Source organism: Daktulosphaira vitifoliae, unplaced genomic scaffold, assembly GCF_025091365.1.
Source record: "Daktulosphaira vitifoliae isolate Bord-2020 unplaced genomic scaffold, ASM2509136v1 Scaffold_3, whole genome shotgun sequence".
Lineage (NCBI taxonomy): Eukaryota > Metazoa > Arthropoda > Insecta > Hemiptera > Phylloxeridae > Daktulosphaira > Daktulosphaira vitifoliae.
In genome coordinates, this window is record NW_026099574.1 from 12017366 (window position 1) to 12033647 (window position 16282).

At 25.2% G+C, this 16282-nt stretch overlaps 1 protein-coding gene across 1 annotated transcript; it reads right to left on the minus strand.

Annotated features, from left to right (window-relative positions):
- Positions 1-1042: 1042 nt before the first annotated feature.
- On the minus strand, positions 1043-8990 carry LOC126902460 (X-box-binding protein 1). Its single transcript, XM_050679758.1, has 4 exons — positions 8570-8990; positions 1909-2005; positions 1469-1836; positions 1043-1390 (listed from the first exon to the last, which is right to left on the minus strand). Exons 1-4 carry the CDS (start codon positions 8761-8763, stop codon positions 1300-1302), a joined length of 750 nt encoding a protein of 249 aa, XP_050535715.1. The 5' UTR covers positions 8764-8990; the 3' UTR covers positions 1043-1299.
- Positions 8991-16282: the final 7292 nt, after the last annotated feature.

The window sequence follows — 16282 nt, forward strand, 5'->3', positions numbered from 1 at the left end:
TCATTCATCAAATATTATTCTTGAGAAATACTGTTATGAAAGTATGTATAGTAATTACTATAATATTACTAATATTAATAAATAAATATTACTAATAGGATACAAAATTGTATGCATCAGTTTTATCTACAGCAAAATTAGAATTTTAACTCAATATCTCTTGTAACATCTAATATTTCAATAAATTTCATTAGTTTTTTTAAATAAAAAATTGGATAGTTACATTTCTTATAATTGAGTTTCATAGACATTCTTACTACCAAATTTATACTTTATTTAACTTCATTTATTATATATTTAATAAGTGTCTCATAAATTATTTAAAATGTTTTTAGTTTTACTTATAGTTTTATATTGATTTAAGTTAAATTAAGTTTTGTATAAACTTAACTTAGATTATATTTTTTTTAAATTATTAAACATTTAGTTATTTACTATTTAAGAATAATTTTGAACTTAGTTTTTTCAATGATGCCCAATAATCTGTTATATAACTTAATTCAAATTTTGAATATTGATAAGTATTGGAAGTATGAAAATTGTTTGAACTTATTGTTTATTATTGATCTTTTATAGCATCACCATATTAATATACAGTTTTTTTAGAAATGATAACACAAAAATTATTTAAGTATCAGTAACAGACACAGACAGAACATTTAATTTATGACATAAATACAGTACACAAAACATATAATCAAAATAAAATAATTTTACAATAATTTACATATACTTAAAATAACAACAATAATAATATTAAAATAATAGTAGTAATAATTAAGGTGGAGTATTTCACAACTTGTACAAATAATTATCTAATAAATAAAATGTATGAAAGTTATAAGTATATAAAAACTTAATACATTATTTATTTTTTGATTTAGGAATATAATTCATTATAAATAAAACAAATCATCTATAATGTGATATAAGATAATATCTAAGATATAATTTAAATAACTTAAACAAACAGCTCTGACAGCATATTATTTGGAGTATATTGTGTACTATATTTATATTCATATTCTGGAGAACTGAGTGATTCATATCCACAATCTTCATACATTTCCATTTCTACATTATCATTTTCTTGACAAATTTCAACAATATGTTCATCATACGAAGTTGTAACTTCTTCAATTGCTTCTTCTACAATTATGAAACGTTCTAATGTGTGTTTTTCATCTTCATAACTATTTTCAACTTTTATAGAAATTTCAGAGTTTTGTGTTTGTAAATCTAAGTTAGGAATCAAAATGTTGTCTGTGTTTGTATCTGGCAACAATGTTGTATCAAACTTTATGTCAGGTAAGCCAATATCTTGGCTGGGTTCCATGATTTCTGGTGTGCTCCCCACCATTTCATCAAGACAAGTGTCATTGAGAAAACTCTACAAAATATTTAACATTTAAATTGAAAGTAATAATTAGATGTGTTGCAAAATGTTACACAACAGTTAAATACTTACTTCACCAAGTAATTCATCTGCAATTTTTTCCAATCTTTCTGAAACTTTATTGTCAAGCCAATCCATACTGTCATCATCTGGTAGCTGAAGGTCATCAAGGAAGGAATGGTCATCGATAGGTATAGAATCTGATAACAGAGCATCATACAGGATATTTGATTCCGTTTTCCCTTCTGCAGAGGGTGTCTATTGGACACTGCAGGTCCTTCAATCAATATCCTGTTGTTTGCTGCTGGTATACATGGTTCTGTAGCTATCACCTCTAACTTTGTTGATTCAGCGAGCTGTTCACGCAGTCTTTCATTTTCTGTCATCAATTGCTCTTGATTATGACGCAAAGCTTCCACTTCATTTTTAAGTTGTAAGTTCTATGATAAAATCATTTTATTAATTATACACAAAATCATATATAAAAAAATTAAATATATTAATTTACTTGCCTCTTTTCTCAACCCATGGACCATACCAGATAGTATATTAAACTGAGCTTTTTTTTTATCTCTGGATAATTGTGCTGCTTCTCTATTGCGTAACTTTCTAAAAGAAAAATTTAATTGTTAATAAAATATCATCAAAAACTATTATTTCACTATACAATTTCGAAAATAATTTAATTTTAAAGCATATCCAAACTACATATGTAAATTTTTATTTATATTGGATGGAGATAATTGCCTTTATTCCCTACAAGGAAAAACCCGTAGACGCAGATTTGCGAAAAGGGGATTTTGTTAGCAAAGTACACATTATTTATATTTATACAAAAAACATTTCAATACAGTTAAATATATTAATTAAAAAATCATTTAGACTGTTTTAACATCGTATGTAATAACTAGAATTATAGCGTAACTTGGAAATTTTATCTATGGGGCTGCAGTTTTATACTTTATTTTATAAGTCTAGATAATAAACCTAATATGGAATTTCTAAAATAAAAATTGTTTTATCTCTCCTCAAAATTTACAGTTAATTTGTACTGTCTATGGAAGATTAGGTTTCATAACCTCCATACCAAACCCTAGTTAAACAACAGTTTCAAAATGTATAGGGGCAATCTTGATACGTAATCTAATATCATATTTTTCTTAATAGATAAACAAATTGTTTTTTATTTAAAATTTTATGAAGGACGGATAGTAACATATTTACGAAAAATTAATTAGAACTAGAACCCCATCCACCAATTGACAACAAATCGTGGCAAAAATAAAAAATACGAACAATTTTTTTATTAAAACAAATAAATAATGTAATTTTAACGTCTAAATATGCATACATTATTAAAAAAAAAAATTACAACGAAATATTATTTGTTTTAAAAGTTATAAGAGTTATTAGTTAAGTCTGAGATACCTTGTATCTATTTATTATCTATGTATTACAGCAAAGTTACTAGGAACGCTTCTGTAGGAAGAATCTTCCACAGAAATCTCGTTTACAAACTCAGTCAAAATGAGGAAGCCATACACATAACAAAACGGTTATGAACATGTTTTGCGCAGAACAACTTTTTTTGATATGTTTTAATCCAGAGTTCAAACATTTTTTTTCAAATTATTGATGTAAAAACTGTTGGTGGTCTAAAGTTATCATCTTTCCTTTTACATCATGTAAATATTTTATAATCATTACTAAATTTTGGTTTTTTTAATGCTCAATAAAAAACTTTAGAGTTGCATTATCAAAATTATAAAAACGCTAGATCACACATAAATTTCTTCTTTATAATTAGGTAAAAAAATCGAAGACTGTGATGTAATTACTTGATAAATATTATCCAGCACAAAACAACAGTTTTTATACAAAAATTTCATATCGATAGCCCCAACGATGAGTATAGTAACTCACTTTTAAATCTTATGTTGAACATTCTTATGTTCAACAAAAAAATTATTAGAAAATAAAAGTAGACTGATTTTAACAATTTATTTGCTCGTATGACGTTCTTTTAAATACCATCTCTTATTCACTAATAATTTTATGATAACGGTTAATAACAAGATAGTTTTATAAATTCACATTGTTTTATAATTAATAATATAATACACGACTATTCTTTTAGTGTTTCTTCTTCCTAAAAGTGTTTCCTCCTCGCCTTAATCCCAACTACTTGGGGTTAGCCACCCTTATTCTAAACTTTCACTTGACACGATCTCTCACATCTTCAACGCTCACATCCGCTGTCGTCATATCGCATTCAATAACTTCCCTCCATTTCTTTTTTGGTCTTCCTCTACCTCTTCTTCCTTCAACATTCATTTATATAACTGTTCTTACAGCTTCCGATTCATCTCTCCAATCACGTCCTTACCTATTGTTACTGGTCTCCTTATTTCACCTACCTCGTGTTACCCTTCTGTTACTCCTACGCTTTTTACCCTGGTACAAGTGGCATCATACATATCTTCTATTATATTAAGGAACTTTTTAGGGACTCCTTTTATAATTAATGACCACTTTAAAACCTCTCTCGGTATTCTATCACACGCTTTCTCCAAATCTATAAATACCATACACAGCTTTTTCTTCTTTTCCTTAAACTTTTCTATTAGTTGCCTCACACAAAATACTGGCTCCATTGTTGACTTATAAGGCATAGATCCAAAATGGTTTTTAGATACCGATATCTCATTTCTTATTCTCTTATCATCTATTATCTTTTCCCAAATTTTCATAATATAACTCATAAGCATTATGCCTCTATAATTTCTACACTCCTGTCACGTTTATTTTTAAATATCGGCACCACATTACACCCAGAGAAAAACCTCGATCTATATAATAAATTCATTGTTCAATTTGATAAATATATCATTACTATTGAATCTATGATATATTTATCAATATGATGATTTTTTTTCTTGTCTTGAACAATAATTATTCATAAGAATAATTATTTTGTTCGTATTAATAAAACATTATCATAAACCCTTGATAAAATTTCTTTATCGAAATTGATTGAGGTCTTTCTTTGGGTGTACTATTCCTCTATTCTTTTGGAATTTTCCCTTCTAATAAGATTTATTTAAAAGTTCCTTCAAACACCTTATACCAACACCGCCTAATATTTCCATACTTTTACTGATACTTCAGTAAAAGTATGTTCAGTTCTACTGCTTTATTCTTTTTCATTGATGCCACAGCCTCCCATATCTCTTTCTCATGAATTAAATCTACCAGTCCCTCATTTCACGAGATAACCTCTAATGTCTCTTTTGGGTACTCCTCATTCAGTAATTTTTCAAAATACTCTTTCCACCTTTTTTTCACATCATCATCACTTGAGAGTACGTTATTATCAACATTTTTTATACACCCTTATGTAATGATAATTTTTAGACCTTTTCTCTTACTTTTGCAAGTCTATAGATTTCTTTCTCGCCTCCTTTGTTCCTAACCTATCATACCTCTTAAACTTCGCCTTACTTACTGCACACTTGGCTTCTTTGCACAAGCGTTTATACTCCATTCAATACACGACTATCCTTTTAGTGCATTTGAAATATATTTTTAAAGATTAATATATACACTATGATGAAACTCGGTAATTCGATTATCTGTCAACATAACTTACTTTTGACTGGTATATTTATAGTTGAAATTTTTAAAAGTAATAAAAAATTGAACCTTATTAGACAAAATATACTTCGCGCAAACAACCGATTTTAGGTAGTTAAGTGAGATAATCACTATTCAGTTAATTAAAAAAGATAATCAATTTAGTCTATGTATCAAAAATCCCGGTGGTTTATTTTATCGATTACCGGTATGCAGATTCCAAATATTGCCAGTCCTACCAAAGGTCACACCATTCCTAACCACCCCAAAAGGTTTTATCATTATTAAAATAGTTAATTTTGATTTCACATCTCCATTTAAAAACAATAAATTTAAAGTTACCTAAAATTTAAATTATAAAATATAATTATTCTAATTATTGAACATAATAGAAGTATGTCTCCTTATCTGAACCCGCATAATAATAAAAAGTCTTCATTTTAGTGTATATTTGCAGATTTTTTTTCTTTTAATTTTTTAGTGTATGAACTTATGAGCCCGGGTTATAATAAAATATAGTATAAATATATTGAGTTTCAATAGTTTTTTAGGAAAATTCGCAATTTTGTAAATCAAGTTTACAAAGTTACAACAAATTCAACTAAAAATAACTAAACGTTGTGAAATCGCGAGTGGAATTATATTCAGTATCAAATTTTAATAATTCATACATTTTCTTTTGCAAAAAAAATTACTGACAAAAATGAAAAGTAAACGTCATTAGTTTTCTAATGGCGATTTAATGCGTTAAAAAATATGTCATTCAAATATAAATCATATTATTAAAAATTAGAAGTAAAATTCATGAAAAAAGAAAATGACAAATATAAATTAAATCAAATCGTTTTAAAAATCAGTGTTGTTTGTAATTTAAAGAAATTGCTCAAGTGCAAATAAAAATTGCACCTGGACTAATAAAAGTTTAACCAGAATTGTTTATATTAGCTCGTTTTTCGACGGGAATAATTATAAAAACACCAAATACGTGTATTTTTAATAATGAGTAATAACTCTATAAATGTTTTTAATACATTGTTATCTTGTAGGCTTTTGCAGTTCTGCACATAGTTAATTTTATAACTAAGTAGAACTCATTTAATATTTACCATATGATGTTTTTTTATCGTTTCATATGGATATTTTTAAAAAGCAATGAACAAATAACGATTTCCTCACTAACCATTTAATATTTATAAAAAATCAATACATTACAGAATAATGTGATCTTTTTACATTTTAAAATTTTTAATAAAATTAATGACGATTATAAGATAGTTTAGATTTTTAAAGTTTAAACAGCGCGTACTTGGCAAATGACAAATTTATTTATATAATGTTGTTTTAGCAAGTTGTGTAAAATTAAATATACATCGTTTAATCCATACTCAGTAATTCAAATTAGTTAAATTTGTATTTAAAGATTTATTTTACAACACTCCTATTTAAAACCTGTATTTCGAGCTATTAATCTTATCTATTATATTACGTTGCACTGTTGATATAAGTAAATTGTCAACAATGAACAATACACGATGTATTTTAATTATCATGCCTTTAGACATAAGCAGATGAATTGAATTTCCTAAAATAAAATTACGTAGTTTAGAATCCTAATTTGAACGCTCTTAGATCTTATACAAACATAATTAGCATTTGTCAATTAGTTGTTGACTTTCTATGAAATCACCAATTAGTACATGGTTAGAAGAAGGCTTTTTGTTCATGTGTGTATTATCGTCACACTTAATAATTAGTAGCAATACTGAGAACGTCTTACCTATTGTTAATTTCAATTAGCTGTAATGTAATTTAAAATAAATTATTTGTGTAGCCAGTTTAATTTATAATCCATAATTGTTATTATTCAGCTTTTAAAATCAAATATAGAAAAATAATTATAAATTAAGCATCATCGCATAAAATAATGTGAATTATAATCAGATACAATCACAAAACACTATTTTTGCGTGTGTAAATGTAATTAAAATTTTAAAATATCAACATAACTGTAATTTATTGTTATGACATTAAAAAAGAAACAAATTGGATACTATTTATTAAAAATTATTTCTTATTGAAAAAAAATTGTTAAACAACATAAATGAAAGTAAAATTTACTATAAGTCTAAAATAAAAAAATAATAATTAAAAGTTTTTTTTTCTTAATTTGAATATCTAAATTTTAAACAATTACAACAAATATAAGTTTAAAGGTTATATTTAGGAGGTAGGATTTAGCTTGAAAATAAAATTATATATATTTATGTATAGAATTTACAGCTGAAATTATGAGGTACCTAATAAAATAAAAGCTAAAACAAATCTTTAAAAATTAAATTAAAGCTAAGTCATATTAATGAGGGTAGTTTCCAAGCTCATCCTTTCCCACATAATTTAATTAATTATATGATTCAATAAAATGTAGAAGTGGTACAATTTTTTTTCTAATATAAACCCCTCTCTAAATAATATAGTTAACATGAAGGACATAGATATACATAATTAAATGGTGAATTTAAAATAAAAAACTACCACCCCATTTTTTTTAATATAATTTTTTAATAATAAATAAACAATTTTCGTAATTTTTAATAACGGGAAATTTTACAATTTCAATCCCCAAACTCTCTGCTTTTTCAACACCCCTACTAGACATACTACAGAGTTAAATTTACATTGTTTCTAATTTATAAAGTCATATTCAAGTAACGGTTACATTATTAAATTCATTAAATATTTTTAATACGTAAAAGAATTTGAAAACTTCAATAATATAAAATAAATAAACGTATTGGAATTTAAAGTATAAGTATATATTATATACTTATTAAATCTGTAAAAACATATGTTAGATGCATCAACCTTTGGTAAAGAATTTTTTAAAAACTTGGTAACCAAAAATTGTTTTCAGGAACAAATAAAATTTCACGGTAAATAATTTTTCTAAAAGATTAAACCATTTTTCAATCGAATTTTCTTTTACAATAATATTATAAATCATATCGATTACCCTATTAATAGCTAAAATATGTCGAATTTTATTGCTTGATATACCCCGTATTCGTAAAGTATAGTGAATTTTTTTATGTTGAGTACTCAAGTACTTTCTCATAAATGAGACTCTGTGGGTGCTTTAAACTTATGGTTAGAAAAATGTACTTTCGGTGACCTTTTTTGATTCATAAAAATGAAAATCATGTCATGAAAAATCCATAAAATGTTGTAACGCAGAATAATTTTGTCGAACCAGCTTACTTTAAATAATAAAAAGCAAACCAACACTATGTGGAAACATTTTCCACAGCACTTTTCAAGGTCTTCCCAACCACATATCAACTTTACAGTCCAAAGATTTACAATGTTGATAGTTTCACAGGTAATATTTTAGAATTAATTACGTATAGAACATTTCTGAATAATACATAATACGTATAAACCTTAGATTACGATAAAAACATACCCACTGTACCACTAGATAATTTATATAAATTTAGTTATGCGAATGAGTAAATATACAAACATTTTTATAACTCTACTTACTTGCGTAATATTTTTTCTTCTGGAGATATGTTTTTAACATAAGTCCGTTTAACTGGTTTAGGGGGTGTTTCCATGTCGCTACTGCAATCACTGTTATTGCCACAACTTCCTTCACGCCGATGTTCCACGTAGCACATAGGGCTGAATATCAGCATTTGATTAGGCCGGATTATGTTAGGCGCCATGTTTACCATTGATGTTTTTTAGGCTCGATTTTAGTAGAATTAATAAAAAAAAATTTATAAATTTTGTACAAAGTAATTCTCAATTTTATTTAAAAATTATTTATTGAAATAAATATTATATATGTTTGTAATGAACGTGCAACACAGTAAAGAAAAAATTGAAGAAAAACTTTTATTGTAAGATTAACGTACAATTACATACTCTGCCTTGTCGGTGTATACTGAGTGCTCGATACGGGCGGGTAGCGGTGTTGTCGACATGGCACATAATTTGGGCATGACCGTTTGCACAAGACGGTATCGATATTTTATGCTCCTAAACTATCGATTGTTACTATAACTGTATTAACAGCGATGATGACATAAATTTGTATTTGTCTTTCTAGAGAAAAACATGTACAGTAATTACGGTACGAAATAATGTATCAAAACGAGATAATATGATTATCTTATGATGCATGATTTTTCTTTTTATATATAATGTAACAATTATTATTATTTTAAATTAACATTATATTTATTCAAATTTTTAAGTACTTTTAGTTAGAATAAATTATTAATTATTTTAAATAGTTCTAATATTCTTTTTATTATAGGCAAATTAAAAAAAAAATTATTTAGCAACTAATTTGATTTTTGAGATAGCTTACCTTCCCCTAAACATATTTTTATAGATTATATTTAATTTTCCTAACAAAATGTTCAAAGCCATAAACGTAGAATGGTCAATTTTTTTTGTAATACTCAATTTAATTTTTCCCCTTTCGAAGTATAATTGTTTTATAACAATACATATAATTTTACTATATGTCTAGGAAAGGCTTAATTGTACACTGAAGGCAACGTCTCCTAGCCCCTCTTACCCAGCCCTAATCCCCCCTGCCCTTTTATCGAGTTCCGCGTATGGTTATTACATTTTTATTATTCATTTTCATTTTTTCTGATTTATAAAGAGTCAAATTAAAAAAAAAGGCTTTTGTATTTGATGTCCAATAATCCTTTGATGCCCTTAGCTTAAATACGTCACTGGTTCAAAAATCTTTATCATTGGTTTCAATTTGAAATCATTAACTTTTAAGAAAGCAGACTCATTGTTATTAGCATGCAGTGCATTCATATTTGAAGTAGGCAATATATGTTTTGCCTAGGACCTCGCAAAATGGAATAAGATCTTGTTTATAAATCTAAATTTTATTAATACGAGTAATTTAAGTGAAAGTTAAAAAAATATATCAGACTTCTCACAGAATTTAATAAGTAAATTTTAATAATATACAGAGTATTTAATAAGTAAAGAAATATATCAATTGTTATAAATAATGAGAACAAAAAAAAAACCGTTTCCTTACTTACTGAACACTACAATAATAGAAAAACCATTTGCACAATTTGGAGGTCTCAGCCTCCTTAATTCTGTCTCAGCCCTCACTCCAAATAAAATGTATATGTAACTACATAATGAAATATAGTTAGAGAGAAGAGAAATTAGATTAGATTCCCCAAACATTTTGTTCCAATGGCGCTTATAATAAGACATACTATAATTAGAATACAGCATAGTAGCGATTCAGTTTTTTTATATTACATTTAAAATATATTTGAGATACCTTTAGTAACTTCTTATAAAAAATAAATATACAGTATCTAGCTAATATTTATTTCAAATAATTTGTTACATGATAAACTTGATTAAAAAAGTATGATAATAAAATACATGGGTTTTACATATAATGTTATTTGCATGACTTAAGTTATGCATTTAACCCAATCCAACCTGATTGAATTATAATAATATCACAATAATTATTACGGTAATAAAAGCAACTAAGTAAGGTTGGATAACTTAAAGTTCTAAAAAAAACTAAATATGCAGAATTTATACACATATATTCATTTATAAATATCTAAATGAAATGTTATAAAAAAAAAAATTAAAGATATGCTTAAAAAAATGTTAAAAACCATACAATTTGTCAAACATGTCTTATTAAGTAAAAAAAAGTACCCCAACATAAATAAATATTCAATAAAAAAATTACTTTTTGAATTTGTCTTTATATATAAAAAAAATGCTTATGATGTCCTCTTTTTTACTCAACATTGTACATCTGGAACTTGGTGCGACATTAAATTAGCCCTCGTAAACTCAAATTTCTAATTACACCTATGTTTATCTGCCTAGTACTCAAAGAAGAAAATAAATCGTATGATATTAAAAAAAAGATTATTATGATTTTCATTCTTGAATTTTAAATAATTTATTCCATTGGACATTTATTTTTGTTCATTACTTCATTTTAGAAATTAATATTACTATTAATAGGAGGAGGGTATGCTCCCTTGCCTCCCCGCCTATGCCACTGCGGTAGATTGTTCTTACTTTCAGTCAGAATTATACTTAAAGCTTTCATGCGAAGCTGAGAAGGTATTAGTTTAACTATGATGTGTTTATTTAATTTTTGAGTCTGTCCCCACTTTTTTAGTCCTTATTAGTCCAACTTTTTCAACGATACGTCATAAGATGGTGATCGATCTCGAAGATTATGATTTTGTTCCCTTAAATGGAAGATATTCTCAGAAAAATTATGTTTTACCTGACTTATAACAAACTTTATATTTTTAAATGGCAATAAATATTTAACTAGTTTATAAAATAGAAAATGATCTAATTATGATAATTACTGTCCGATAAAAATTTTTGGTCCAAGTACTTCAGAACTTTCATTTTTATAGGTATAAAAATTTGCGCGCCTATAAGCGGACAATAGATTGCAGCTGAGAAAAGTCTAATGATAAAAATCTCGATCACTATTATAATACATTGAAAACTTCACAATAAATTCATTGATAATTTTTAATTTGATGGATATTTGAGAAAATTTATAATGAAGAAATTAATTAATTGAGGTAGGTAATAACGATAAATTAAAATAAAAGATAAGTTCATAAACAAACTGGCATCGTCGTTTTAATAACTGTATAATTAAATAGACAGAGCGTTAAAAACGTTATTAACACTTATAAATACCACCTTGCCAGTTTTCTCGTAAACTTTAATCTATTAGTTGAATTTATTGCTCTTACTGCCTTGTTTCAGTATTCATTTTCTCAAAGCTCTAAACATTAAATTAAAAATAATTTTTGAATTTGTCGCCGTTTTTATTAGATTTATTCCATCTGCAAAAAACGGTTGTTTAAATTTGTCGCTCAAATGTTGTATAGTAAACTTAAAATGATTGCTATTAATAGACTTTTCAGATTGTCTTATTTTTCAATTTGTTATTTATCAATAATAGTATTGTAAATAGATTTAATTTATAAAATGTATGCTGTTCATCAAAATTTGGTACACATTTTTCAAGCACTACTTTTATCATATTATCATTTTTATTCTATTTAGAATAGAAATTCTTATCATGTTTGTATGACAGTTTAAAATTTCATTTTAAAACAGCATTTTAAATTTTATTTGAGACTGAATATATGTTGTAATTTATATTAATTAAATTGTAATCTACATATGTAGAATAATTATTAGCTCTTTCTTTGCTCTGTTTATAAATTGAGGGTGTAAAATTTCAATTTGTTTTAATATTACTTAGTCTACTCATTTATTTTCTAATGCTAGTTTAGAAAAATTGTTTGATAATTTTGTAATGAAAGAATATTTAAAAAATATTCTTAATAAATAAAATCATCAAAGTTTGTGTTATCATTTTATTACATATAAAAAAATAATTTTAAGGTAATTTTATTTTTAAAACAAAATGAACTTTCAACTTTTACTATTAATAAACCTAATTCTAACTTATCTAAAATATAATTAACTACTATACCCTAAAATTTTTATTTTTAGAAATTGAGAATATTTATCATAATTTCTTAAAAGTATTAACGTGTAATTTTAACTTAAAAAATACATACGTTATATTCTTTGACTTTTTATATAAACTTCTTAAACTCGAAGCAAAATTAAAAATGTTAACTAGTTTGTCTAAAAAGTATTACATTATAGTTATTACTAACTATGAATTTTTGCAAACATAACACTAATCACATTTTTGATCCACATATCAAATAATATATACTGATTTTTTTTGTAAAAATAGATTTTATTGTTTAGACCAAAACTGGTTTATATATTTTTCTATTTATTGTTTACAATTATGATATATGTGTTGTTATTTAAACAATTTTAGGTGTATTTAGAAAAAATATTATGTATGTTTTGTTTAGGTAAGTTTCTAAGACAAGGTACTAACATATTTAAAGTTACAAATTGCCTTGAAATTTCTGTTAAAGATTTGAAATATGTCTTAAGAAGTTTTGTTTGTCACTGAAAAAATACAAAATCGTTTTTAATCGAAATGATATCTAGAGAGCAGATTTATAGGCATTTATAAATTTTGTTTGAGCAATTTTAAAAGAATCTAAGTTTGTAAAAAATTGTTGTTAGAATATACAGTAATGTAGAAAAGTTTTTTGTTTTAAGTGGAATATACCTACTATATCCCCTAACATTATAATCTCAATTAGATCATAACAAAGTTTTTAAGTCTTTTAATACAAATTTGTGCTAGCTAAAGAGTGTTTAAAATATCTTAACAAAATTTATAAATGCTTAATTTAAAATATTACAATAAGCTTTGAATTATTTACAATAAATATAGAGCAATCGATAACTTGAACCTGCGTGCTCATTAAATATTTAGTTAAACATGGGAAATGGTCAATAAAATGACAATAAAGAAGAATTAGGTTAAACCAAATAACTTATTGATTTTTGAAGATAAATAATATGTAATATGTAGAAGTAAATGTATTAAAAAATTACGTATTTTGATACTTGTTTTATTCGAATACAGTTTTAAACACTGCAAGTTCATTTTTCATATTTTGATTTAAACATTAAAAAAAAATATAGTTTTTTTATAACAAATGATTTATTATATTGGTGTTCTCTTAGTTCAAGCAGTTTTTAACAACTAAAAATAGTTTTTCTACAACGTTTTAAGTTCTGTTTGAAACTGCTGTTTTTTTATTATATAGAGTGTTCAGTAAGTAAATAAAAAGACTTCTATTCTCATTTTCTGTAACAACTGACCTGTCCTTATTTACTGAACACTGTGTATATTAAAAAAAAAAAGACTCCTTATATATATCATGAAGATTAATTTTCTCGTATTATTTGAAAAAATATTTATGTGGAAATTAAAATGTCATCAATCATGTACACAATTAATGCAAATTAACAAAAATAAAATTATAAACAAATGTGTATAATTAATTTTGATAAGACGCAAAACATAAAGAGAAGATGATCTATAAATATAATTGTACACATTTATATGTAACAATATACGTAGTTACTACATTGTAGTATTTACTATTAACGGGTCTATTGTTACAAACAATAGAAACCCGTTTCCTTACTTAATGAACACTCTATATATATATATAATGGTTAAACTGTGTTAAATAATTTATCAAAAAAAATTATGTATTTTATCATTATTATAAAACATAATGTTAATTTTTATTCAACATATTTTTTATCGATCGCTAGCGATAAATGCCAACTTTCTTCACTGATAAATAAATTAGAAATTTTAATAATTAAATATATGTTCTGAAATTTAATTTTGTTAGTAAATAATATTGATAAAATTTATCTATTGTAATATAGATTTATGAAGTAAATCGAGTAATGATTATAACTCGGTTATGTAATAGTTATGATTATTATAATAATATTTTAGTGAACTATTACTACGAGCTATAATGAGGGGATACCATTCTAGTATATAAAGCTCGATTAAGAAAATGTCCACAACAACGTTAAATAGTTTAACAGACGACCAAAAACAATATTAAAGAAACAATCGATAATGTGCCCTTTTTCGATTGTTAAATTTTATCGAAAAACTATGTATCGGAAAGGAGAGGGGATGATGGCGATAGTAAACACTGGGCGTATATTACGGGACATTAAATATGACTAACAACGCCTGCAGACCGTAACATAACAAAAAGCGGATGTATATATCATGACTGTATAAATTCACTGTAGTATGAAACTGACGCAATATTCTCACAGATTTCACGAACGATGTTGTTTCGCCTACGCATTTAGAGTTTATAGAAAAATATATAAATTATAAAAAACTTAATCATAGGTATCAACTTAAAATGCCGAATTTTGTAAGCTCACATTAAAAGAGTATTTTAGTTACAATGCGAAGCTAAAAAAGGAATAATTTTACTATAAGTTTTATTTTTGTGTCAATTACCTGAAGTTCTCTGTTTCTATTAGACTTACTTTATTCAACGATATATCAAAACATTACGATATATCAGACATTACCCTTAATTTTTTAAAAATATTCTTCGTTTCCCTGTAAATGGTAATCTTCCAAAAATTTACGTTTTTTTTAATCGTAAAATTTCGATATTTATTCAACTTTATAAAATTTAAACTGCCATATCGTTTTGAACAGTAAAGAAATTGAAACGATTTATTTTATAGATATGAAATAGCATTAATTAGGCATATTTTTGTTGAAAATTGGTTCCTTTACCTACTCACTGAAAAGGATTCAAAATAGCAAATGTTTTATGATAAGTAACGTTTCAATATGTATCAGAAGTCCTGAACCTTTAAATAGATCTCAAAGGTCATGTTATATTTATTAACCAATATTTTTACAATTTAATGATTTTTCATATGCATATTAAAAAAAAAAGGAATATTTCCTCAGCATTTATTTTCAAACTTTTCGCACGATTGCATTAAAGCATTTCACGAGTGAAATTAATCACCCACCATGGCGTAATCCCGTTGTACTGAGTTTATTTCTAATCAATTATTTAACTGTAGATTTCCATAGTCTTTAAAAAAGGAATTCAAAATATTTGACACTTACATTCTTCCATTAATTACTATTTTTAAGTGTAATATTATGAATTGCTAATGAGATGTAAATTGTATCATATCTTATCTCTATATTTAAATTAACCAACTTAATTTAAATTAAACGTTCTAATTGGAAATAAATTGCTACAGTAATAACATTATGCAAGTTTTACTTGTTATCTGACTATGTAAATTGATCAAAAAAATAAAATGTTAAACGAAAACATTATTTTACTTCACAAGTTTAACATTTCCTAGTTTTGAGCAACGTAAAATTCTTAAATCAATATTTTGTGGTTTTTGAAAATGTGATATTGTTATTCTGAAAACACAAATCTTTAAATATCTAGGTAGGAAAAAAGTTTAAACTTTCAAATACTAACTATCAATAATTTTCGTCTTTGCCATTCAGAAATAGTACTTTTAAATAAATTTAAGCAAAAGAAAAAAAAATATAAAAAAATCTTTCTTTTTATTTAAACAATTTTTCACAAAAAAAAAAAAAATGGCAGTTTTAGTTAGATTTATAGTAAATATTTTTTTTTGTTTTAACTTATTATTAAATAACAATAAATAAAAAATTAATTATTTTTAAAATAATTTCTTTCTTTAAAT